This window comes from Lemur catta, chromosome 6 (genome assembly GCF_020740605.2).
Source record: "Lemur catta isolate mLemCat1 chromosome 6, mLemCat1.pri, whole genome shotgun sequence".
In the NCBI taxonomy this organism is placed as follows: domain Eukaryota; kingdom Metazoa; phylum Chordata; class Mammalia; order Primates; family Lemuridae; genus Lemur; species Lemur catta.
Genome location: NC_059133.1, coordinates 47753261 through 47781239, shown reverse-complemented (window position 1 = coordinate 47781239; position 27979 = coordinate 47753261). Strand labels below are relative to the sequence as shown.

The 27979-nt window shown below is 38.9% G+C and overlaps 1 protein-coding gene across 1 annotated transcript in view; it reads left to right on the top strand.

Moving 5' to 3' along the window:
- Positions 1 to 27979, top strand: part of SRGAP1 (SLIT-ROBO Rho GTPase activating protein 1) — a 256277-nt gene that overhangs the window by 189485 nt on the left and 38813 nt on the right. Inside the window, exons 8-14 of the mRNA XM_045553445.1 lie at positions 60 to 161; positions 11435 to 11632; positions 12099 to 12183; positions 18803 to 18830; positions 22722 to 22824; positions 26454 to 26514; positions 26662 to 26739. Coding sequence (XP_045409401.1) covers positions 60 to 161; positions 11435 to 11632; positions 12099 to 12183; positions 18803 to 18830; positions 22722 to 22824; positions 26454 to 26514; positions 26662 to 26739 — 655 coding nt within the window. The remainder of the gene's footprint in view (positions 1 to 59; positions 162 to 11434; positions 11633 to 12098; positions 12184 to 18802; positions 18831 to 22721; positions 22825 to 26453; positions 26515 to 26661; positions 26740 to 27979) is intronic.

Below are 27979 nucleotides of genomic sequence, written 5' to 3'. Positions count from 1 at the left end.
GCCTCTGGAGGCTGGTCGATGAGGCCCTGTTGTAACTGCACTTTCTGATTCCCCATCAGGTGTGCCAGGTCAGCGCCCAGCAGCCAGTCCAGGCGGAGCTGATGCTCAGGTACCAACAGCTGCAGTCCCGCCTTGCCACGCTCAAAATTGAAAATGAGGAGGTGAGCATGCTTTCTACCCACTGGTAATCTGAATTCCTACGTAAACTGGAAGGCATTCTCACATGACCTAGGCATGTTTAGTATTCTAAATGCAACCTCTTCATCATGTATTTTAAGCTGTCAGAGTTCCTGCAACACTCTTTGCAGGAGATAAATGCAGGGATTCTGTATTCTATCACAGATTAATATTTTACCAGAGATTCGCTGCATGTATGATACATTTAAACACACCTTTTTTTCCTTAAATTGTAATTCATACTGAAAATAGTTTCCATGGATGATCTAATTTAACATACATGTCCAAAAATATACCATCATGTGTACAATGGAACTTTTGGCTGACATGTTAATTTATTCCTAACTTTTGAAATTAGTACAGTACTTGGGGTTTTTTCTTTGTTTTCCTTTAGTCTCTAAATTTTTGGTATTGAATATGGCATAACTGACATAATTAATGCAAAGTCATATTTAGAAACGGTACTTGAATGAGGGTAGAAAAGTGTTTACTTGCTGACATTAGTGTATTTAAATGATGGTACAAAAATGTGAATTATATGTTGAGCTAGGAAGCAATTGTAAAATTCAGCTGCTTGATTTTGAAATTAACTTAATTGGATCCATGTTCTCTTAAAATAGAAATATGAATCAAAACTCTTTCTTGTATTAGTCAAGGCTCTCAGTTGTAGTTTATAGGAACCCAAATCAAACTTACTCAAGTTAAAAAGTTAACTCATTGTTTGCAGTAGCCTCAGACATTGTTGGATTTGTGTTCAGATGATATGAGGAATATCTCTCTCTCTCTCTCTCTCCCTCTCTCTCCTCCCCCTCTCTCCGTTTCCCTCTCCTTCCCCTCCCCTTTTCATGACTTTGAAGTGATTTCTTTGGGGATAGATCCAGAACTACATGGCCCCTTACAGTTTGCCATCTCTCCCCATCCCAGCATCCTTATCTCTGAAGTAGGACTGACTGTGCTGGCCTGGCTTAAGTCATGCATACTTCTGGACCGACCATTACATCCAGGAAATGGGATTCTCTACTTGGCCAGCCTAGAAAATGTGTAACTCATAGAGCCCTTTGATTGACAGCCCCAACAGAAATCATGTATTTCTAGAAACAGACAATTCCCAAAAGGAAGGAATGTGGGACAGAAAGAAAAAAATAACTCACAATGATAAAGTGAATTATCAAAATTCCCATTCATACGCTGTTTTATTTTAATCCCAGTGGGATGCTTTGAGCTACGAGCATTTGTTTCTGTTAAGAAAGAATGATGTGTTTCTAGACCAGCACAACTTGGTCAAAACCTATTATAGTTTTCCAGCTCTCATTATTCCTGGAGGAACCAAACCAGCCCTTACTCCTATGTGTGTATTTAAGGTGCAACCCATGTGATCTCTATGTAAAGTCCCACCAATGAGCCTTTCCAGAGGAAAGCGCTGTTGTCCTCCTTGAGATAGTGTTTTAGAGCTTAGAGTTTTGGCTGGGCATCACAAAATACACCTCATGGAGCTTCCTCAATCCTACTATGTCTACAGTTTGTTTGTCTAGCGACTCTCAACTTTTTTATGCATATCTTCCTGCTGTTTTATTTGGAAAACATTCTCTAAACTCTAGGAAAATAGTGTATTATACACACGGTCAAAACTGGCAGCTTACAGACCTGTTTTATTTGGCTCCCAAAGTTTTGACCTGTAAAAAATGTTAAAAGTCTGGCAACTCTGGCCCTGCATTGCCTCGTGAAGTGAAAGGCTGGGGTGTTTGAACTGTGCTTTGCCACAGCCATTCAACTCCCGGTTCTCTTACATTGAGCTATTCATGGAACCTGTCTGGCCTCAGCAGGCCTTTCAGTTTGTGACCCCTAATGTTTGCCCCTTTAGGCATAATGTGGAGAAGCACAGTGACTTTATAAAGCAATAGAGGTGGGCAGTGCTTTATGAGGGTTAATTTTTAACATTTTAAAAATTAGCTGAAGCAGCAAATGGATTGGGTTGGCCTGATGTTCCTCATGAGCATGACTAGTGGTTTGTGATTTGGTGGATACAGAACAAAATTTCCTGTAGTGGAAGGTGATTCCCAAAGAAAGAAAGATTTACATTAGATTTTTGACAATCAGTAGATTTCCATAGGAATAGAGGGGAAAAAAGATGTTTCAATTTATGTCAAGTTGCCTTCTATATTCCAGATACTTTGCTACGTGTAGGGAGTGCAGAGATGAATAAGTCACAAGTAATATCTGTCTAGTGTGAGAGAAAGAGACTATAACAAGTCATTACTTGGGAACAACAGGACCATCATTGCTGATTTGGAGTCTCTGTGTAGCACTTTTCTCTACAATAAATAAGGAATTTGTCCCCACCTTCCACAGATAGAAGGAAGGACAGAAAATTGACACATTGATATCAAACAAACGTATAAAAGTAAGGAAACACATGTACAATTCTCTACCTCTGTACAAATATATACATACTCATAAAACCCAAAATTTACTGGAAAAAGTGCAATTAATTAAAAATAATTATGACTGCACAATGAAAAAGTCAAAGTTGAGGAAAAATTTCATCCAAGTTTACAAAAGCATGGACAGTACAGCTAAGTAGAACGTGAACCTTTCCACCAAATCTTAGACTACTGTAAAGAGTGGGTACCACCTAACACTGTAGGAGGCCCCTACAGTTTCTATGCTAAGAGCCCACAGACCATATCTGGCCCATGACAAATTTTGTTTGCTCTACAGTGCTTGGTTTTTAAAAGTTTGTTGCTGTCATTTAAAAATTGTAAGTTTTCATTAAAATTCCAATATTCAGCCTTTAAAAAATTAGGAGATCTGATCATACTAGACCTGCATTTCTGCAAGATAATAACTGGCTTCCCTGAGACACAGAGCATGTGCTTCCTGTTTGCCAAGCTCTCCACTCAGCCCATTTGCCTCATTTTCATTACTTGCTTGGCCCTTAAGGATACTGGGGTTTGCATCACTTGCCTTAAATCAAAGAGAAGAGAGCAATAAAACATTTGTGAAATGGCTTCGATATACTTGTAGGTAGTAAAAGCTGAAAGTAAAGGCTTGAGAAGGGCTTAAATTTGTGTTTGATGGAGATTATAATGAATTGTGACATTTAGTGTCACTTCACAGCTTTACATTTATCTGTCAGACTTTTTAAAATAAGTTGCATTGTGCTGCAAACTTGCATCCGTGCTGCCTCAGTGTCATGATTCCCACTTCAGTCAGCCAATGAATAGAGATATTAGCACCCACCGTGTGCTGTGCGTGTGGAATTAGAGCAGCACCTGCTGCCGCATCGCCTTATTCCCAATTTTTTGTTTTCTCTTTATTACTTAAAAGTATAACTGTTTATTAAAACTTTGAAGTGAAACATTCATAACCATTACTCTTAAAGGCAACATTTTAAAAGCAAACTAAATCTACATGATCGTTTATACCTTCCTCACTATAAACATTTTCCAAACTCTTACCAGCCTAATGTTGCACCGTCTTGTCTGCTTTCACGAGGTTTGCATGGACCCTTTGTCATAGGGATTTCTGCTTAGGGGTCATTCTTGTTGCTGCTGTCTTTCGAAAACTAGCTCAGGAGTAATTCCCCACATATTACACTTCCCTTTTCTTAGAGTTCCTCTTTCCTCCATTTATCTATACACAGCCGAAGAAAGAGAAAAATGAATTACATTAAGTAGAGCAACTATGCCTTTCATATTCTTTTAGGACAGCATTGGTTTTAAGTAGTTTGCTCCATTTTCAGACCATTTGTACCAATATTTGGTCCAGAAAATAGTCTTCATCCACATATCACTTCTGTGCTATGAGTAAAACCTTCTCACATGTGAAACAACTAGTCTCTCTTAAATTATAGCAGATTTACTGCCCTGAGGAGAATGGAAAAGAGAGAAGCCTATGATTCCTCAATCAATTTGCAACAATGTTGAATGAACTGATAGCCCCATATAAATTTTCCTAGCACCACTTAAAATCTTTCACCAGCAGCTTGCTAAGGAGTATTTAACAGACTATTCCAAAAATATATTCCTTACCCAAGATATTTTCAACAATAATGAGCAAAATGTTAGCCAAACATTTGAGACTATTTTCGTGGCTTGGGTAATTGAGGGAAGTGAGATATATTTCAGTTATACCCCCTACCTAGGGTAGAAAAATCCCATTCCCCCCCCCCCCCGCCCCGATTTCCCATAGTACCAATAATCACAGCAGAATCCCTGGTCATGTAAATCAGTGATCAGACTCTCATGGGGAATTCTCAAGTTCTTTTAAGATTTGGTAAAAGATGTGGAGCTTGATACCCATTTAATTAAAATTGGTGCTTCAGATCTTCTCTGTGGCCTTTAACTTCATTTTTACTTATTTAAGTCTCTCCATCTTGCCTGCAACCTGATGAGGTAACAGTAAAAGCCTAAGTAAAAGATAATTGTCATTATCTTTTAAATGACATCTTGGTCAAAATTTCAAACAGGTTCACCTGTCTCTCATTGCAAATACATATTTATATTTTTTGTTTCAAATAACTTTTAATTCACTGAAGGGAAGGCCTTGATCCAAAAGAATGCCAAGGAAAATGAGAATTTTTAGAAAGGGTATAAAAATGAGTCGTGGGATGGGGTACCCCAGAGAAAACAGCAGAGCTCAGGGTGGCTCTCAGCAGAGAAAGCCCACATTGCTGGTTTATGCTGAGCATTCTTTGGCATCCATGGATTTGAAAGGAGGATGAATTCAACTTCCATTCCTGCAGTGAACTTCTGATAATTTGTTGTTTTTCAGGCACTGCGCTATCACTGGGGATCTAAAGATTAATAAGCTATCCCTGACCTCAAGTTGCTTCCCCTATAGATGGAAACATCGACCTTTAAAAGTATGGCAGGTGCTTGTGAGAGAGAGATTTGGGATCATGCTTCTAGACCATACACAGGGTCAGGGCTGCCCATATGGGTCATTAAATCAAGTCAGGGTGGGCTGCGGGAAAACCAGTTTTCTGGGACACAGCGAAAGGCAGAGATTTTGTACAGAGGGCACTGGGCAATGATGATGTTTTCTTCCTTGAATTAAATTGTACCATTGCTGAGATTGAATTTAGTTAAAAAATCAACAGAGCCCAGCATTTGTAATCATTCCCTTAAATCCAAGTACATGGATTATTAGTATATTAGTACAAATTCCTCTGGAATAGTGATGTAACACCCCCCCAAAAAAAATTGTGGGGCAGCAAAAATTGGGCTGTTTTTCCAGGTCTGGTAACAGCTTACCCAGCACAGCCAGAATCACCAGCATCTGCGCCCCCTGTTAGGCTACAAGGAGCAAGGGAAGGCCGTGGTGAGACGCTCTGCCTCTGCCCTGCCTTCTGTGGCCTACGCTGGCTGTAAGTTTCTGTACCTTTGGCTGATTAACTATGGCACTGATCCCGTCTATGTGTGTGTGTGCATGTGTGTATGGGCTCTTTCTGCTAATTTTTAATACATCTGAAATGATACAGTGCTGTAATTGAAATACATACAAGGTCAGTGATGGCAAGAAGGAAGTAGTTAAGTGGGGAGGGGAAGACAGGATAAGGGTCACCTTCACAGACAGAGTAATGAGCCTTAAAGGATGACTAGGCCTACATCAGGTGCCAGGAGCCAGGCACAGGACCATCAAACAGCATGGGGGGTGTGCTGGCAAGGATTGTGTCCCCCACACACCTGATTCATATGTTGAAGTCCTAACCTCTAGTGACCAAGTAATGTTATTTGAAGATAGGGTCTTTACAAAGGTAATCAAATTAAAGTGAGTTCGTTAGGGTGGGCACAAAACCAATATGACTGGTGTCCTTATTAAAAAAGGAGGGGTGTGGAATTTGGACACAGACACAGATAGAGGGCAGGCGATGTGAAGAGACACAAAGGGAAGACGGCCATCTACAAGCCAAGGAGAGGGGCCTGGAACAGATCCTTCCCTCACAGTCCCCAGGAGGAACCGGCCCAGCAGACAGACGCCTTGGTCTGGAACTTCCAGCCTCCAGAACTGTGAGACATTAAGTTTCTGTTGTTTAAGCCACCTAGTCCGTGGTTTGCCTTAGCAAACCAATACAGTATGTTTAGGGAATGAGACCACCAAAATGGCTTTCTTGGTCTCCCCCCTGATGGTAACGTCCTGCAAATGAAAAGGCAAAAGAGCCGGTCTGCAAAAGCTCACAGAAGTCACCTTTCCCCATCATGTTTGGATCCTCAGCTCGGAGTTCAGGGCACCTGGGCAGCCCCTCCAGTGCTGGGAAAAACCTGCTTCAGGTTTTTTATGACTCCCTTGTCAAGTCTGGTGTCTCTTCTACCAGCCCCAGCCGCATTTTCCTGCTGCTGATCGGGGAGTTATTGCAAGGCTCATGTGAGCTGTTTCATATTTGCCTCACTGTGTCCCCCTGTGACTTATTAACATGGCTTGCGTGTGTCTGAAGCAGGTGTTATTCTGCATTGCAAGCACCCCACGGGATGATATGCAGCCCCAGCCGTAGTGTCTGGTGGATTCAGTCACATCCTTTATCCATCATGACAATCCCAAATTTAACTGTGGCTCCATAACTTCTGAGAAGGAACCTGAAAAAAAGAAGGAAATCAGTGTTGTTGATTTTGATTCTTCAATACTTCGTGTATTCTCTGTGTGCGTTTGCTAACGCTGCTGCCTCTGGCTACCCTGTGCAGAAGAACGTGGTTCTTGTGAAACAATGTTCTGTAGCCGTCTGTCCCACAAACTCAATGAACATACTTTAACTGCTGAGTTGCAACAAACTTACAGATTACAGTGGCTCCTTGGCATTTGCAGGGGATTGGTTCCAGGATCACTCCCTAGCCCAGGACACCAAAATCTGCAAATGTTCAAGTCCCTCATATAAATGGTGTAGTGTTTGCATATAACCTAGTCACGTTTTCCTCTATACTTTAAATCATCTCTAGAGTACTTATAATACCTAAAACAATGTAAATGCTATGTACATAGTTGTTATACTATGGTTTTCATTTGTAGTATTTTTCATTGTTGTATTATTATTTTTTATTGGGTTTTTTTCTCCCTGAATATTTTTGATCTACAGTTGGTTGCATTTACGGATGGTCAGATCCATGGTTGTGGAACCCACAGAGACAGAGGACCAAATGCATTTTAAGACAAACTACAAAAACAGATTTTTATTTTTTGGTCCATGATGATTTTTTCATTTTTTGTTTTGTTCCGGTGGTTTTGGTTTGGTTTGGTTTGTTTATTTGTTTGTTTGCTTGCTTTGGGAGCTTTCATTCATCATTGTGTTAATTTAATTGACATTGTGGTTTGTTTTTGTTTGTTTGTTTGTTTAATTTTTTTTTTTTTTTTTGAAACAGAGTCTCACTCTGTTGCCTGGGATGGAGTGCTGTGGCGTCAGCCTAGCTCACAGCAACCTCAAACTCCAGGACTCAAGCAATCCTACTGCCTCAGCCTCCCGAGTAGCTGGGACTACAGTCATGTGCCATCTTGCCTGGCTAATTTTTTCTATATATAGTTTTAGTTGTTCACCTAATTTCTTTCTATTTTTAGTAGAGATGGGGTCTCGCTCTTGCTCAGACTGGTCTCGAACTCTTGAGCTGAAACGATCCGCTCACCTTGGCCTCCCAGAGTGCTAGGATCACAGGCATGAGCCACCGTGCCCGGCCTTGACATTGTGTTTTAATTAGGAACATGTCAAAACACCTCATCACACCTTATTTTATTTTATTTTATTTTATTTATTTTTGGAGACAGAGTCTCTCTCTGTCACCCTGGTTAGAGTGCAGTGGCATTATCACAGCTCACTGCAACCTCAAACTCCTGGGCTCAAAAAATCCTCTTGCCTCAGCCTCCCAAGTAGCTGGGGCTGTAGGCATGCACTCCACAATGCCGGCTAATTTTTCTATTTTTTGTAGAGACAAGGTTTCACTCTTGCTCAGGCTGGTCTTGAACTCCTGAGCTCAAGCGATCCTGTTGCCTTGGCCTCCCAGAGTGCTAGGATTACAGGCATGAGCCACCACACCCAGCCTTTAATTTTATTCTTATACTCCACCTCACCAGTATCTTAAGAACATTATACACTTTTCAGCCTTCTGTATCTTTTGATAAAGTAATTAATTATAGTATTTTTAATTCGGTTTTTCAATGTGTGTTTATTTTATTGATCACTAACATTGAACTAGGCAGATATGTGCCTCTAAGTCCTTAGCAAATAACATACCCAAATCTATACATATATAAAAATATATAGAAATATTTGTATAAAATTAAATATTCATGATTTTAAATTTGATAGACATTGTCAGGTAAAAAGCAGAATATTATACTGATGTAACATCTAATTCAATTAGTTAAAACCTGTAAATAAGTCACTAGCATAGCAAATCTTACCATTTTATTAGGTTGAAATGGAGTGGAATAACTTCTGATATCATGGAGAGAAATGAGTGATCAAGTCACATAATTCAGGTCTAAAGAAATGAATTTATCCTAAAATGATCAATATCAGCATCCAAACACAGTCATTTTGCCACTTCTGCTTAAAGCAAATCACTCTTTTAATACACTGTAGCTCACTTAGAAAAACACTTCTAAGCAGCACTTGTTTAAGCAGATCTCTCTATACAAAAACAAACCGAAACCCGTAGCTGTTATTTACCTTGTACCCAGTAAAAGCCAAGAGATTTAAGGTAAGAACATGTTCTAATTTAATACCCAGGCTAACAATATAACACTGCTGATAAAAACCAGGGCAGGAAAAGAAGCCCAACCAGGAATGTTGAATGGCAGAGAAATCAGTGGCCAATATTTGGAAAACTCAAGAGAAAAAGTGATTTTCAGTGTAGGGAAACAAAATAGCTTCTCTGAAAGGATGGCCAAGAGCAACAAAACCATAGTCCATATTTATTCAATGTCTCTTTTCTTTATATACATAGGAGCCATCATGCTGAGTATTTTGAGCAACAGGAACAATTTAACAGACATACAAGAAGGCATTAAGATAATACAATGTGTATTTGTCCAAAAAAATCTAAAATAGTAGTTAAAATAAAAATGTGAATGGTGTTTTTAAAAGTGGTTAAATGCCTTACATGTTTTATAACAATCTCAAAAAAAGTAACGTTTTCTAAAATTACAGTATTTTATATATGCTAAGTTGAATGGCAATATTATTAGATAAGATCTTCCACAACTGTGATGTCAAAAATCTGATAGCAAATTTGCCGCTCCATGCTATTTGTGACATTATATGATTTGGTGAAGCATTCCAACCACAGATATGCATCCATTTTTATTCCTGGAGGACAAAACATATCCATGATTATATCCATACTTTTCTGAAGGTCATCACTGATTAGGATTTCTGATGCTGGAGTCTGGAAGAATTTATTGTAATCCATGAGATAAGCTTCTAATACTCCTGTTCCATCATCAAGAGCAAATGTCATAAGAAACACAGATTGGAGGGGTACAATACCCAGTACTTCTGCCACAGAAGAAGGAATCTATGATGTTTTATTGACCAAGGAATTTAGATTTTGTATTGATCTCAAACTAGAACACCGCTTACATGGACAGAAGCCATGTCTTGGGCGGCAGCAAGACAAGATGATGGATCCTTGCCTAACTACAAAAAATATCTTTCATAAACGAAGGTTAAATAAAAGACATGTTCAAGTCAACAAAAATGGATGCATACTAAAAAGAATTTCTAAAGGGTGCTCTTAAAATATGAGGAATGGAGATAGGGAATATAATAAATATGTATAAAGTTAAATGAATATTGGCTATATAAAACAGTAACATTAATGTCTTGTATTTAAATATGCATAAATATTTACATATATATCCTATTATAATACATTACAAAATAACATAAATCTGGAGGGATAAATGGAATGTGTTCTAAACTCTTTACATTGTGTGGGAGAAAGATAAGGCTATCAATTTACCTTAGACTTAGATAAGCAAAGGTAGAATATGACTTTCAATAAATAAAAAAAAGGCCTAGAAGATAACATAGAACAGTTTCTTCATGGCCATAAGATAGGAAAATATTTCTTATATAGGATACAAAAAGCATAATCATAAAGCAAATAACTGATAAATTGATTACATGAAAATTAGAAACTGTTCATCTGGACCTAAAAGAATGAAAAGCCACAGCACAGAGTGGGAAAAGACATTTGCAACACATATAAAGACACACTAACAAAAGACTCACTTCCATATCTATATATCATTAAGAAATAGACTCATAACATAGTAGAAAATTGAGCAAGAGATTTGAGCAAAGCATTCTCAATGAAGGAGATCCAATTTGCCTGAAATGTATGATCATGTGCTCATATATCAGGAAAATGCATACTAAAATCACAGTGAGATACTACTGCACCCTCTACACAACGGTTTAAATTAAATAGACGGACAATACCAAATATTGATGAAGACGCAGAATAACAAGGCTTCTCCTGCTCTGCTGGTGGTAATATAAATTACAACAATCATTTTGGAAAACAGTCTAGCATACCCTGTTAGCAGCAATTCTACTCATGTATGTGTGGCCCAACAAAAATGTGTGTGTAGCAGCATTATTCAAAATAGCCCTAAACTAAAAATAAGTCATCTATCAATAGTAAAAGGGATGAATTATGATGTATTCTAACAATGAAATACTATACTCACAAGAAATGAATGAATCTCACTAACACTGAGTGAAAGAAGCAAGACAAAAATCATATGTGTTGTAGGATTTCATTTATGTAAAGTACAAAAAAGGGAAAAACTAATATAATATATGATGTTAGAAGTCAGGGTAGTGTGTACCTTTGGGGAAGAGAGAGGGTGTATGGTGATTGGGAGAGGCACAAACATAATATTTCTTGATCTGAGTGGTGCTAACATAGGTGTGTTCACTTTGTGTTAATTCATCAACTGTATATTTATGGCCTGTGTGTTTTTCTGTACATAGTTTTACTCCAATTGCAAAGGTCATTTAAATCAAGAAATTAATTGAGAGAGTACCCAGTGATAGATAAGATTTATAAGGACTCAAATATAAAGCGATATCCTCCTTAGGATAACTTGGAAGAGATCATCGCCTTATCTTGGTAATATGGAATACTGTTTATCTGTCTTTCTTCCCTAATAGACTCTGAACTTTTCAGGGGCTGGATCTGTGTTCTCATTTCTGATTCTCACTGAGCATGTGTGGAATTCATGAAATAATGTGCTAACATGAGAAATGTATTTCTGTTCCCAGGTTAAGAAAACAACTGAAGCCACCTTGCAGACTATACAAGATATGGTCACCATCGAGGACTATGATGTGTCTGAATGCTTCCAGCATAGTCGCTCCACAGAGTCTGTGAAGTCTACTGTCTCTGAAACCTACCTGAGTAAGCCCAGTATCGCCAAGAGAAGAGCTAACCAGCAGGAAACGGAACAGTTCTACTTCATGGTGCGTCCATTGCTCTCCCAAGCCACTGTGGGCAGAGCCTAGATCTCGGGTTCCCAAATGCTGCTTCTGTAGTTGCATCAGAATCCCCTGGGGTTCTTTGTTAAAATATGAACTCCTGTCTACCCTCCGAGTTCCTGAGTCCATTAGTCTGGGATAGAGTTTAGGAGTTAGAGGACTGCTCCAAAACAGTACTTTTAAACTTTAATGTACACACGTGTTGCCAGAAGAGCTTGTTAAAAGGCAGGTTCTAATTTCAAGTGGTCTGAGGAAGAAGAGACCTGAACGTCTGCATCTCTAATAGGCTCCTCAGAGATGGCTGGGCCTGCTGGTCTGCAGACCACACTTTGAGTAGCAAGATTCTAAGGTCTAAAAGATACAAGTGGCTGGATTTTAGATCTCCTCCTCTGAGAAGTTCTTTGACGTTGAGTAATTTTTAAAAGTTATGAATTCATCTTGTCTTTTGCAGAAACTGAGAGAATATTTGGAAGGCAGTAATCTCATCACAAAACTTCAAGCCAAGCATGACTTGCTGCAGAGGACCCTTGGAGAAGGTCAGTGATGTGGAATAGATGGAAGATGACCTGAGTAATACATTGTGTCATGTGTATATATTCCAGAAAGAGTGTGAATTGTGTGTTTGTGCTTTAAGAAGCAGAGAACGCCGTATGTTTGGAGTTGGGTTTATCTGTAGCTATAATAATCAAGCTCTCCCTGGAACTATTTGCTTTTTAAGCTTGGTGCTGACCTTAAGGAAGAATAGGAAATCTAGGGAGGGCTAAAAAACTGTCACAGAGCTCCTGAGGAGGGAAAGTCTAGAGGAGCTGCACCTGCCCCACCTGCAGACCCCTCGGTCACTTCTTCCTTCCCTTCTCCACGCTTCCAGCCCCACCCCTGTTTGTTTTAATGGGCCGGTATTTGTTATTCCGTCTGTTGCCTTTTTGGACTCTAGAAACCAGCTAAACCAGTTTGGGTGATTTTTTTTTTTTTCTTTCAGTAGGCATCCCTTGTAGTTGAGAAATAATCTAATAGTATAAGTAGATTGCTATGTCTAATCATAATAACAAAAACAACAATAACAGCTAACACGTATATAAGGCTTTCTCTGTTCCAGGCATTGTTCTGAGCTATGTATTTATTTAACTGAGCACTGTTAGTTTCCCCATTTTTACAAATGAGGAAACTGAGGGGGAAAAGGACTATAGGCAAAGGGGACCATGTAAATGTTACTCTTTCTCTTTTCATCTTCATGACATTTAGAAGCAAAAAAATAAATACAAGCAAAGTCCCTATCTTAAGTGCGTTGACTTAGTCTGTAGCTTTAATTATCTTTTATTCACACCAGATCCTGCTGGCAGTTATAAAAAGTGAAAGAGAATATGGAAGGGAGTGGCAATGAGAGGACTGAGTTATGTGAGCAATTCAAGTCAAAAAGAGATTGCCGCTTTTAGACCTAAATTCTTGTCTCCTACCATTCTGGAACCTTCCTTACCCATAAAGCAGTGTTTCCATCACCTTATCTCCTGGTTTCCTCCAGATAACCCATCATCCTTAGGGAATGACCACCTGGAGATGGGTTACCATGACCTAAGTAAGACTCCATGTATTAAACACTTGGGATGCCAAATCCAAGATAAAAGGCCAATTTCACTTAGAAAAACAGAAAATGCAACGTTTAAACTACTACAAACTGTTTTTAAAACATAAAATAGCCAAACACAATATGTGAACCGTCACACATTAGATTAGATTAATTTCTGAATCAAAAAGCAAAAGTTATGAAAAACACTTCAAGAGCAATTGGGAAAGTTTAAGTATAGACTATATATTAAATGATATTAAATTAAGGTTGATTTTCCTAGATATGATAATGGTATCGTGGTTATAAAGAAGAATGTTCTTGGCTGGGTGTGGTGGCTCACGCCTATAATCCTAGCCCTCTGGGAGGCCGAGGCGGGTGGATCGCTCGAGGTCAGGAGTTCAAGACCAGCCTGAGCGAGACCCCGTCTCTACTAAAAATAGAAATAAAAAAATTATCTGGACAACTAAAAATCTATATAGAAAAAATTAGCCGGGCATGGTGGCGCATGCCTGTAGTCCCAGCTACTCGGGAGGCTGAGGCGGGAAGATCACTTGAGCTCAGGAGTTTGAGGTTGCTGTGAGCTAGGCTAACGCCACGGCACTCACTCTAGCCAGGGCAACAGAGTAAGACTCTGTCTCAAAAAAAAAAAAGAGAGAAGAATGTTCTTATTCTTAAGAAATGCTTGCTGAAGTGTCATTGTATCTGCAACTTACTTTCAAATAGTTCAGGAAAAAAGGTAGAAAGAGAAAGGGAAAGAGAGAGAAGATAGAGCCAATTTGGCAAATATTAACAATTGAAAAATCTACATGAACAGTATAAGGATGTTCCTGGCACTATTTTTTCAACTCTTCTGTAGGTTTGATCTTTTAAAAAAAGTCTTTTTATCTTTGAATAATATTCTTACTTCAGCAATCGTGTCCTGTCTTTTTCTTTTTCCCTCATAGTATCATGTAAGGTCTTTTTTCCCCCATTTTTCACAAATGCCTGATATATCAAGTGATGCCCTCAAGGTCAGTTGCCAGCCCCAAAGCATAACTTACCCTGAGTGCAGATTAATGCTTACAGGCACAAAGTGCTTCCCTGCAAAACTGGATACCACTTTAGAAACTGAGTTTGAGAGAACTAAGTAGTGGGTGAATTCATTCTTGGCACTGCATGCAGACACATGTGTTAATACACTTGGGACCACATTCTGAAACTTTTACGGTACACATTCAATATAGATTCTCTTATGTCTCCTAGAGGGAAAACCCCATGGTTAATATTATTTTACATGTCCTTATTGGGTAGGGCTATATTTTAGCCAGTTTGCTGAATTCACATGCCAGATTCTGTCTTTAGCTACTAAACCATATAAAGCTATATTATACCTTGTGAACTCTAAGCCAGAATTTCTTTATCTTGGAATTTCTTTCAATGGGCTCTGGTGTCCCAGTGACACCAGCTGTGTTCAAGTTGTAGAAGACCTTCGCAGGACTCAGGTTATTCTGCAAAAGGAATTGGATGGTTTTCATCCAGCGGCAGCAGAAACACTAGCCTCTGCCCACTGGTTCAGACCTCTCTGCTCCCCAGCCCTGCCCCTCCTGCAGGCTTGACAGCACACCAATTGCTGGTCACTGCCTGGGTTTGACACTGGCAGCTTTGCCCAGAGAAAAGCTGAGCAAGGGAGACATGCCCCACCTTTTAGCTCGACCATTGTGAGCCTGCCGGCTTTGCATGCAAGCCCTCCTTGTGTTAATAGGCTTACACCAAAAGAGACCAGGAGAGTTAATGGCGCCTGTCCCACAATGAAGTAATCCAATGGTGAGCCTTTATGAATGCATCCAAGTCCGGATTTGGCTAAATAGGGTTAGTAGTACAGCATTCAATGGTGTGTTTGGGGACAGTCCTGACTTTTTATATAGAAATCACCTCTCTGAAGTATACTGGACTCAACTGCTGCAAAAACTGCCTTCATAGTAAAACAAATAGAGCCTAACCCAAAGATTTAGCAGTTGATCGTACACAGCTGAATCTGTAACTACAGACATGTGTTTGGCCTGCCTCACTGCTTGCTTTTTGGCAGACTACCAGTAGCCCAGTAAGTTCTTTGATTTACAACATTGTGAAGCAACTAGATTGAGCTCTTAAAGTGGCACTGTCAAAATTCAGAATTCCAAATCTTTGAAAACTATTCAAATAGAAAGAAACACATAATGAGTCGTTAAGACCAAATTCATCATCATCTTCTTCATCTCCAGCAACACCATTGTATCTTTTTGTGATGTCATTTGTTTTTAAATCAGACAAGTTAAATTGACCACAGTAAATGAGATACACATCTATAAAACTGAGGCACTGAGACTTTTTTTCTTCTTCAGTAATGAGCCTTAATGTTCACGTTGGCTTCTATGTGTGCAATATTTGGAGTTAAGGGGGTGTAAATAGCAGTGCAATTTTGCTAAACCTAGAAAATCTGACACTAGGAACTTAAGCTCCATATTTGGTTGTTTCTTGCCCTGGGCATAAGGTTTCTGACAAAGGAATTTAATAGGTTATCCTCACACAATCAGTTTTCTGTCTTTGAGTAGGAGTACAAATATACTTTCAAAAGAGAAGCTGATTGTGAATAATTATGTTTTTTCAGAAAAGCACTGCAGTAGTTGGTATTCTTAAGGAAGAAAAGGGCTGGAAAGTAACACCAGGAGACCTTGTCATTTATTAGGGAACAAATCCAGAGTGTCTCTGTCCGGTTTGAGCTGTGCATGTTTTATATATTTTATCTAGAGTTTTTAAATCTCAAATTGCCACCAAACTTTATTTTGGTTTTCCCTTTTTCTATATGGAGATAAAATGCATTTAGGTGTGAAAAATAATTCGCTTCATAATTCTCAAGTGAAATTTAAGAGTAGCTGAAGCAAGTGTTTGTACCAAGAACAAGTTAATCTTGGGTCATTTTTTTTCCTCCAAATGGCTTGTATGTAGAGGTGGTGGAGAGGAGAGGAGTTGTCTTTTGTTTTTAATAATTAAGTAGCCTTCCAAAGAAAGTGATTGAAATCTAATCCTCAGACCACTGGAAGCTTTCACATTTCTCTGGGAAGGAGAGTCTTCTAAGCTTGTGTGTTATTGATCTATTAATGATGATACTGATTAAAAAATAAAACCTCATTCATCAGTTGAGACACACTCAAGACTATTAGCTGAAAAAACGATGGATGTGGTGGTGTGGTTATGCCGTGAATGATAACAGAGCTTGCTCTTGGTTCATTATTCTAAATGTATGTTTCACAGGTTTTTAATTTTTTATCTCATACTATTAACCATGAATGGATGGAGCAAAATAATTTTAAGCATTTTATATATCATTTTCTAAATCTAGGGAATGATTGGGATATTTTAACAAAAATAGCAAAATTTCAAAGTTATAAAGCATTTCATTTCTAAGGAATCGTCATTAGCCTCATTATCATTGAATCACTTGAAAGTGATTAACTTGTGTTATTCAATTTAAATTCATAGATATTTATTAACTTAATAATTTATATATTTCTTAAATTCATTACATTTATTAACATGTTCTGTATTTTGTATTTGCCTTTAGCTATATGGGACAGACAGAATTATAAGCCACAATCTCTACCTTTCCTCTAGGATCTTTCAAAGTATTTGCCAAGAAAAAAAGACTTACATTTTTTTAAGGCAGTACAGTATAGTACTTGGGAGCTCAAGACTGGAATTAAAACAAAACCTGGACCCTGGTACCAGACCCATCCCATACTAATAGTGTGTGACCTTGGGCAAGTCACTTTTCTGTATGTTCAGTCTCTTCTGTAAAATAAGAGTAATAATAGAAGCTACCTCTTTAGGTTATTGTGAAAATTGTGAATTAATATATGTAACATAAGATGCTTAAAATAGTGTCTAATAAATATGAGACATCATTGCTGTTTTTATTGTTGTTACTAATACATATTACATTATACTTAATTATACTTAATGCTATAATAAAGTATGCAACATGACAGAATACGATACAGCGCCCAGCCAGATAGTTTCTCTACGCTCAACCCTTGGCTTACGCTTCTGACTCACGATCTTGGCTATCTCCTATCCGCAACACAACCTAAATGGTAGTGACTCTCCCATCTTTATCTCCTGCCCTGTCTCTCTCTGTGCTTTACCCTGTATAGCCAGCTCTGCTGAACACTTCCATTAGGACAGCACCTAAGGCACCACACACCACAGTCAGCTCACCATCTGCCCCTCTACTTTCCAACAGACTTTCTCTCCCATTCGTGAATAGCTATCAATATTCTAGAGTTCTACGTGCACCTTCCCTTTTCTTCTTCTCTCTCGAAGTAGCAGAAGACTAGCAAAAGGAAGGGACTTACGGTTAAATGATAGGTAGAACTAGGGGGCGGGGGAAGCAGGATCTCCCCCCTTCCCCCCATCCACATATCAAGTCATGGCCGAGAATTGATTCTGCCAACACTTACTGTGGCCTGGCTCTGTGTTGAGAAAGGTATCCTCGGATATTAACTGTTTGCCCCTGTTTAATCAATAGATAGTAATCAAATCCTTTATGTAATTTGTTATTCAAGAGCAGATAATAGAGTAAAAGGCTCTGTTGCAGTGTTGATTCACCCCGCAAGCTAGCTCTCTTCACCATTGTTACATTGGCTTCGCCCTGTAAGTCTGAATCATGGCACTACGATAGGATGGGCTGGGCTCACCTGTTTGTGTTGCAACATGACCCTCCCAGGCCAGCTATATTTTCAAGCTATTTCAGGACCGTATCACCATTTTGCAAACAACCCAGCTGAATGGTTCAACTCTCCCACACCCCTTCCCACTGCTCCACCTTAAACATAAGAGAGAGCAGACAGCAACCACAGAAACATGCAAACTTGAAATGAGCACAGGTTGTGGGATCACCACAAAAATTCAGACTTGTTATTACATTTAAAACAAATCAAGAAGCCCAAATGTGTAAGAAGCAGCTCGTGTTTTAATGGACAGAGAACTTTATGAAAGACTTTTAGCTTACAGGTTGGTGGAATGTAGTATAATTTAATGTCCTTGTACTTTAATATCTGCAAATGTCATTTCTGATTACAGAATACGACTTCTCCCCAGTGCTCTGACTTCCCATTACAGAAAGAATACCGATTTAGTCTAAGGGAAATTGAGTTCCCCCAACCCTGTTTGGCCCCCCACTTCCCCCCTACAAGTATCAATCAAGACAGAAAGAATAACTAACATACAAACCTGGGATATGTTTTATTTGCATTTCATCTTTGAACTTACAGTTAGGATCAAGTAGCTATTTCTTGTTTGTTTAAAAAACAAAAACAAAAAAACCCTGCTTCAAATTGCTAAGTTTAACATGTTTCTCTACAGAATTTACTAAATTTTATGTATGGATTTTATGAAATATTTACTTTAAATTATTTGTCTATCTTCATATGCTATCCTCATGTTTTCTACCATAAAATGTGCAAGTTATTATAAACTCAGCATCTTCAAGTAAGGGAAAGATGATACAAAAGATTACCAAGTACATTCCACTGGATTCCATTCAATATACTTATTTTAATTCTTTTTTCCTGCAGGTCATAGAGCTGAATATATGACTACAAGGTAGGAAAATATTTTATCATAACTTATAGTGTATCTCGCTTTCTTTTCTCTTTAATAAGAAGCAACTATTTCAATGCTGCAAGAATGAACATATTTTGTTAATGAACTTGCAGGACAGTTTTGGCTTGAGAAAGCATAGCAACATGAAATGTTTGAGGTTCTCACAAGACCAGATATGCTCTGGCCTTGCTAAGGGTTTCCCAATGGAACTGTAAAGCTCTTTAATAACCAGAGACAGTAACAAAGACCTAAGCTGAACAAGCTTGGTTCATCTCATCCAAAATACTTTAAGTTTTTAGAAATAGTCTAACAAGACTTTTGATTTGATAGTTTAATTTAAAAACGATATGTCTGTATCTACTACGTTTGTAAGTAGAAAGTACGATTACTTTCTGCTCCTACCTTCCCTTAAGTCATATTAAAAATGAGAGCTTTATTGAATATCCTTAGGCTTTTAGCTCTCTATCTTGTCCTTTTTGGTTCACTTTAAAAATTTAACTTTTAACACCTATTCCCATATTGTACTTTCTTCATTCATGGAAGGATTTTGAAGCTACTGCTAAGAAAGAAAAGCCAATTTGGAAGATTCTAATTTGGATTGGGGAATGTTTGTAGCAACTTTTATTTTTCTATGTCACCATTTGTGCAACAGCCAGAAATTATTCTGATTAACATAGTAAAATTTTGTACTTGTGAAGTTGAGTTCTCTTTGAGGTGGGAGGCGTTTAGAATCCTGGTGTGCCTGTTGCCATAACTGGCAAATTGTTTTTCAAGGTTCTATAATGTTACTGGTGGGCAGTTTCTTCATAAGAAAGCCCCTCTTACTTCTTGGTGACCCAACTAGAAAGATCCAGCTACTGACTTCTCTAAACTTAACAAAAGAAAAAAAATACTGATTTTTTTTTTTCACATATAGTATCTCTTGGCACTCTCAATTATTTTACCTGTTATTTCCAAATTATAATTAATGTAAGGGACTTCAAAAAAAGATTTAAAAAAAAAAGAATGCAAATATATAAATTTGCAGTGAGAACTGTAATTGCCAGATAGACTAGATATTCACATCAACCTGACCGGTACTTCCTCTCATGTGAGCATTCTATACAGGAAACCAAATTATCAGAAGTTGCATGGTAGGCACAGAACCAGACTGAGTCACGCAACTGGAATGTCAAATGGCCCTGGCGCTGTTCACTTGATGTGGGCGTAGTGGTGCCAGAATCATCCACGCACCAATCTGCCTAATAACCCACCTCCACCACAGAAATCACTTTGATAAGCACGCAGGCAGTTCATTTTAATTCCAAATTCCTCTCACAACTTTAGTTTGTTCACATTAATTCCTGCTTTAGAACCTTTGGGAGAGGCAATTTTCAGGCCTTTGGTAGAAGACTCAAAAGACGTCCCTCCATTAGCCCCAGCCAGGGGTGACCTTGTATCTCCCAGTCACGTGGGGACGATTATTGGGTGCCACTGGAGGCTCTGGCTCCAGCTGCAAGATTGACGGACCCCACGAGTCAGTGACAAAACAAAATTCCGATCCCCTCAGCTTGATCAACTGCACCAGATGTCACCACATGTGAAGCTCTGTTGGACCTTGTTGTAATATCCACATTTTCCACAGTTTCCAGTTTCTGTATTTAATGCTTTGAAATCGTGGGGCCTAGTAGACCGTGGAAGGATGGCACGTCCAGAGAGTAGCCAATTCCTAGAGGTAGTAAAGACGGGCTTGCAAGTGTGGCTTTTGTATGAAGCCACCTGATCCAGAGCCCAGCCCCCCAGCCACCTGCTTTATCAGGTTCACCCTCTCAGGGCCACTGTTCTCTTCCCTAACTACCCCAGGGCCAGATGCCAGAGATAATCACCAGGCCCCAGAGCCCACCGACATGGTTCAAACTAGCCAATTCTAAACCTCCCTGCCCTGCTTCCCCTGGCTCTGCCTGGCCGCATTTTCCCCTGGCTCCCTCTGTCTCCCAACCGCCCCCTGCAGCCTCCCTGGGAACTATGAGTAAAACAGCATCTTTTCAATGGCAGTTGTCTCCTGATCTGTTAGCTTCACCATACCTGAATAAAAATAAAATCCACATTTTTAAAACACTTACAAAATAATGAAAGGAGTGGATGGAATCAAGCACATATGGTTAAACTCTTTGATGCTTAGTTGCTTTGTTTTTTGACACCTACCAGATTCCTTCCTCCATGGAGGGCCCAGAATTTGGTGTATAAAAGGGCGCGGTGGCTCACACCTGTAATCCTAGCACTCTGGGAGGCTGAGGTGGGCGCATTGTTTGAGCTCAGGAGTTCGAGACCAGCCTGAGCAAGAGCGAGACCCTGTCTCTACTAAAAATAGAAACAAATTATATGGACAGCTAAAATATATATAGAAAAAATTAGCCAGGCATGGTGGCGCATGCCTGTAGTCCCAGCTACTCGGGAGGCTGAGGCAGGAGGATCGCTTGAGCTCAGGAGTTTGAGGTTGCTGTGAGCAAGGCTGACGCCACGGCACTCTAGTCCAGGCAACAGAGTGAGACGCTGTCTCAAAAAAAAAAAAAAGAGAGAGAGATTTCAGAAACTTCAGCTGTGGCAGGACATGAGGTGCTTGCTACCTGGTAGAAGTTTCCATATTTGCTTCTAGATACTTGCAAAGGCTCCTTTTAACTTCTCAAGCACCATAGGACTTCAGGTGCTGCTTGCTATACGCCCCATTAGTCACATGAGCCCATCTGCTGGGAGAGTCTTAGAATTTAGCTGTGGAAGGCGGCATCAGCCGGTTTGTTCCCCCGCGTCTCATGATTGCCGTGGTAGTATCTTATGAAGTTAGTCGGGCTTCCACATGAATTCTTGGGATTTTGTTTCTCAACTGGACGTTCTGAACTTGAGCTAAATAAACTAAAAAGGCAATTTTTCCTAGAGAGTCTGCAGCTTAATGAAGTGTTTCACATAATTCCCAAGTGCGGTGTGTATCCTCATATAAGCCTTGCACTTAGAAAGAATTTAAATTGGAACCTCCAGAGAGAGGTCTCAGGGCTCTCCGTCCATGTATCCCAGTCAGCAGAGTTGGAGAAGTTAAGTCAGGTAATCCTGGCCCTCTTTCCACTACAGGGGGAGAGCAGAAGGTTCCCTCTCTGCAGTTACAGTACAAGGTGACGCAGGGTTTCCGGATACAGTGCATGGTACAGAGAGGTGGGCTTGTCCACCAAAGCAGACAGACACACTGGAGATGACGAGTCCAGAACAACATAAACGACTGCGTCTTGCTCTGCAAATATTTGGGTGGTGGGATAGTTTGTTCCAAAGAAAAAATAATTCATGTGAGCCAGTACCCTGCCCATCAGAAACAACATTGAAACCAAAGTTTTATTGTTTTCACTTGTGACCCATTAATAGTTACTTTTGCATAAAATAAAATCCCACTAATCCCTGAGAGGTATTGAATGGATGTGATGTTACTTCCATTGAAGAATTACGTGACAACTAAAAATATTATATTTAATTTCTCATTTGGGGATCTGAAAGCGCCCTAATTTTTATCACTGGTGGTGTCTTACTATGTGACTCGTAAACCAAGTAACAAGAACGCTGCTTTGTAACATTTGGCCAAATAGCTCACAATTCCATTTGGTGTAATGCTTATCATTTTTAAACAAACCAGCAAACAAACAAACGTCAGCTATGACATACAGGAAAACTGCAGTGTGAGTAAATAGCTTGTGTGTTTTTTGATACATAAGTAAAAGTAAATAAATGGGAAAAGGGAGGGACTGTTTTTCCCCATGGGCAGGGGTGGGGATACCTAAGATTCCCGTGCTTTGTAATTTTGATGTGACCTATGGGTGTTTCATTTATTGTTTGATTTCTGCCATGCTCAGTAATTATATTCCCTTCCCTTAGGCCTCCAAATGTTCCCCCTAAGCCCCAGAAACACAGGAAGTCCAGACCCCGCTCACAGTATAATGCTAAGTTGTTTAATGGGGATTTGGAAACATTCGTCAAGGTACTGGCACCAGCCATCTGGGTGGCTGATCTCCACACTTCTCACTATAATGGTCTCAGCCTCTCATAAAAGGAGGCAGGTCATTATGTCCAAGTCTGTCCTGGGGCTCTTTGCTTTCCCAGAAAATCAATATAATATTTCCTGAAGTCAGAGAGGAAAGAATATTTGGGTTTGAGTGCCTTCAGAAGAGGGAATAAATGTGGGTGTTATTATGTGGGCAAAAGAGAAAGCCCTCTTTATTTTTTTTAAAGCCATAATTTGTACAAAAAGGAACAGACCAACCTGATAAAATGGTTTATTTTTACTCATGCAAATGAGATGGCACAAAATATTTTAAATTCCATTCATTAGGCTAGCTCTGAAGCACAGCAAGAGTTTTTATTTCCCATGACTTGAGGAATTCATTATATTGGATAAATTGTAAGACCCTGTAGTCTATATCTTGTATCTCTGCTGTGTTTACTCTCTGTCTTCTTTTTCATCCTATATTTCTGATAATGCTTCTAGCCGAGGACGAAGGAATTCGCACACGAGACATCAGGTATAGTGCTAGAGGGACATGAGGGCACAGCCTCTTTCGCTGTTGGTATCATTTTCAAGTCATGCTCAGCTCATGCTTGGCTTTACTTAGATTTTTAAGGTCTTTAAAAGAAAAACGTTTGCAGTTGGAAATTAAACAGGGGTATAAATAGCCTTTACCTAGAAAGAAACTACAGAAATCAAACACTAATTTGAAAGGAATAGTCTTCTCTAGGAAAAATACATAGATTAAATTTTTAGTTTTTACATTATGTGTTTGGCAAATGTATCAAATTTGATCAAGGGCTTTTATTAAGGAAAGTCAATGTCAGATACCCAATATACATTTCATACTGGATTATGGACCCTGGTGTAAATTATACAAAAAAGAAAAGGGCTTTCTTTCTTCTTTGCAGCTCACATTTTATGACCTGGGCTGCAGTGTTTCGGAAGACTAAATTTTTGTGGGAAACCACATCATTAATAACCTCCCCTAATGATATGTTACAGATGCCTTACTTTCTTTAAAGACAGATGTTTATTGAATGTGTGCACTAATACTTTAAAAATAAGCGTGTGTATGTGTGTGTGCATGTGGCATCTATATGGACAGAGAGATACATACATACAGACAGATAGATTAGAAAACTCGGGCAGCCTTAAAAATGAGCCCTAACCCTGGAATTAAGTGAAAAGCCACTGGACAACCTAAATAGCCATCACAAATCCAGTGCCTTAAGCCTTAAACCCAGAAGAGCCTTATTGACTCTAATTTAATATAATATTATTGTGAAATTTGATTATGTAGTTTCCCAGCACATGGCTTATAAGCAGGGACAAATTAGATGGAGAGAGAAGAACGATAAAATGAAAGCATTGAGATGTGCAGCTGATGGCATGGCAGGAAAAGAGAACATAGAAAAACTCCAAAAAGCAGATGTAAGCTTCTGTTATATTTGATAATGCAGTACGAGAATGGCTGCTTAAGATGATAGGAAAGCTCATATTATATTTTTAAAATTTTTTCATTAAGAGCAGTTAAAGGAAACCAAATTGAGGTACTAAGGAAGAAATAAACCAGTTATCATGGAAAATTCACTTATATGCGCTCTGCACCATCCCAGCTTGCACGGTGAAGGATCTTTGGTAACAGCAATAACACGGAGGGCTCTCTTTACGCTTGTGGAAAGTGCTTGACCACAGTATCACCGAGACAGCAAGAGCAAGACCATTTTCCCTTTTTCCCATAGAGAAACCGAGACACAAAGGGATTGTTTTGAATGGTAGATAGAGTGCAGCCCATTGTTTCACTTTTTGTAAAATATTTTCTACCTGAATGCCTGGCACCCATAAAATTAAAACACACACTCTTGTTACTTTTTGATTACAAAACTCATTTTATATGAATGAAATGCTGATAATAGCTAAAAGATGTGAAATTACAGACTTAAATATAAAGACAAAAATGTTTTTTAATAGGAAAGCCCAAGACATTTTTATTTAGAACTTTCTTAGTGCAAACATTTTCCTTTTAATAACCTTGAATTCTCTTTGTTTTTCTTTTTGTTTTAATACTAAGTTCAGCAGAGATGTAAACTAATATTCTTCTTTTATCACTTACATCTAAATATTTTTTTACTTTTTTAGAGTACAGTGTTACATGATTTGTTCCTATAAAGTTTTCTTCCCCTAAAACACACGTGTATCTTAAAAACCCTCTCACAGAATCGATAAGTTTTGATGTAATTACATGGCTGTTCTTGAGCCAACTCATCCACACTAAAACGTGTTTTTATTCTTAAGACTCTTCTTTAAGAAATTAATAAAATTTATGCTCCTAAAACAAATTGACTAATTAGAGAAACTTAATACAGGCTCCAGAAGTAATTGAGCCATTAACCGGTTTATACACTGATTAGATTGTCTTAAAAGCTAAAATAAAGCTATTCCTTGAGAAGTGTATTACCCATTCTAGGAATAGTAAGGAGTTTAAATTGCTGAACTGCATATTCCCAATCCTTCCCCTGCTGCTTAATTGGAAAGGTTAGTGAGTTCTGAATTGTTCTAATATATTAAGACAACCAAGTTCTTCTTGCGTTTCAGAATAAAACTCCTCATGAATTAATATCTGATGTCAGCTAACCATTTTGAAACCCCATGTTTTTTTTTTTAAAGATCTAATACCTGAAAGAGCAGAGTCTTAAAAGTACATGAAAAATAATTCCATAGTCAGTAACCTTCTTTAACTCCATAGAGTGCATGGCATTGATACATATTTATCTGTGACCTCAGCAGCTCTTTCATCTCATTTGTCATCCTACACATGTTTGAAAGCATTTCCAGAATTTACATTTGTTCTGTAGAGGGCAGTGACTATTTTACAAGATGTAGGGGAGGAAGGCCAGAAAACGTTCCTTCCTAAGAAAACGAGATCTAATGGGATGTACGTTTGTGCAACCTTGTTCTTTTTTCTTAAAACATGAAAAAATAACAATGAAAAGTCTATAAGGATGAGTAAGTTCTGATGCAAACTAAATACATGACACGTTTTCATTACCTATGAAACAATTCTCATATCATGTCTCTACAGACATAGGTAGATATAGACTGTCGCCACCTAGGTGGTAGACTGTCAGGGATGTTGTGGAGAGGATTGTGGGATGGCTGAAAGGTTGTCGTTAGTGACTAGTACAACATTAGATGCTATGATTATAATACAGGGATTGCCTTTTAAGTCCATCCCACTTATATAAATAAGCTTTCAAAAAATTAGTTATTTATTCATTTTGGCATGTGAGCCTAAATATAAGTTAAAAAGATGGATTACTATTTGACATCTCTAGACACAGCAGAGTAAGTTGGAACAGGATTGCCTTAAAAGTATTTTATTGGTTTGCTCCAGAACTGAAATATACCTTTGTTGAAATATAAATTCTTTCACTTTTTTTTTTTTTTTTGCCTTATGGAAGATTTTAGAGGGGGTAGATTCGGAAATGATCATCTAAAAGGGTAAAAATCAGTCTTTAATTACCAGTAAACTGTGAGCTTTATTATTGTGTGGGATTTATACCCCTCCTTTGAGGTTAACTGGTTTCCATCTCTTTACCCAGGACTCAGGGCAGGTTATCCCCCTCATTGTGGAAAGCTGTATTCGGTTCATCAATCTCTATGGTAAGCCATAAACTACAGAATTCCTATTTAAAAAAATCACTAGAGGTGTTGCAGTAAACATATCTTTCTGCATTTAATTCTTGAGAAAAGGGAGACCTAGAGGATGTGATGGAGTTTTTCATCCTCTGTCTCTTCTATCCTCTTTAGGTCTTCAGCATCAGGGGATTTTCAGAGTGTCTGGTTCCCAGGTGGAAGTCAATGACATTAAAAATTCATTTGAGAGAGGTAATTGCATGTCTATACCTATAAGCAAACCATGTTAAAAAGTCATCATGTCCTGTAGACCGAAGTGGCCCTCATTCTGCATATCCTCAATACCTTTCTGTTTGCATTTACTTCACTGTGTATGCTAAGGTAAGAATCTATTCAGAAGAGCTGAGAGATGAGGCCCAAATCATAAGTCTTTACTATTAACAATATAAAAGCATATGAGCTTTGTGTCCTGGCTTGAAACTGATGTTGATAATCTGCGGCATGTGTATCAAAGGTCGTGCCTGCTGGGGTCCTAAAAGGGGGCAAGGGCCGCCCTGGGCCTACATAGCCTATGTGGGAGGCAGCTGCTCCCAGCCGCCCAGCTGCTCTTGCTGGGAGGAGCTCTTTTCCTTCTTCTTATTACCATCCCCAGCCTCCTTCCCTGTGACCCTAGTTGGTGTCTTACTCTTATTCATATTTGCTGTCAAATACATTTTACTGAACTGTTAACTAGTTACGTTTAGCAAAACCACAGTCTTTACCATCAGGCAGACCTAGAATCAAATCAAACTCTGATTTACTAATTGTGTGATTTGGATAAAGTAACTCAATTCCTATTTGGCCTCGGTTTCCTCACCTGCAAAACTGCAAGAGTGTTATGAGGACTAGGTATCATCCATGAAAATGCCTGACTCATTAATGATACCTATTAGCTACTAATGCTCTCCAGTTGTGATGATTTCTATTGCACCTACTTCTGGATGCATCTGTATCTTCCTTCCTCTGCTTGGAGGTCAAGGTGAGAAAGCAGGGTGATCCTCGAATGGATTTGGAGCTTTCACCTTCTCTCTCTCTGTATCCCATTTCCCCTGGCCCAGACTTGGCATAGAGCCTTTAAAATGTGAAGCCTTGGCTGAAGAGGTGAACTTGGGGCCACATTGTATTTTCCTGTTCCGAGTTCTGTGAAGGATACGATGTGTAGAGCAGAGCAGCCTCCCACCAATGGCCACATGTGCCAAGTCTCTTATGTTGACCAGAGTCAGGGTGATAAGTCACAGTGTGGTAAAGTATCAGGTTCCTGTGCCAGCCACCACAGGCAAAATGTGCTATTATTTTTCCTTGGAGATTCCCCTGGCATTTATTTTTTTGTGATCTGTTTGGATGAGGTTTTCTTACAGTGGGCAAACAAAAAAATGCTAGTAAATTCATGTTCAGTGATTTCCTGCCCTAGGAGCAGAGAAAAACGAACGATAGGTCCATGAAAATAAATTGC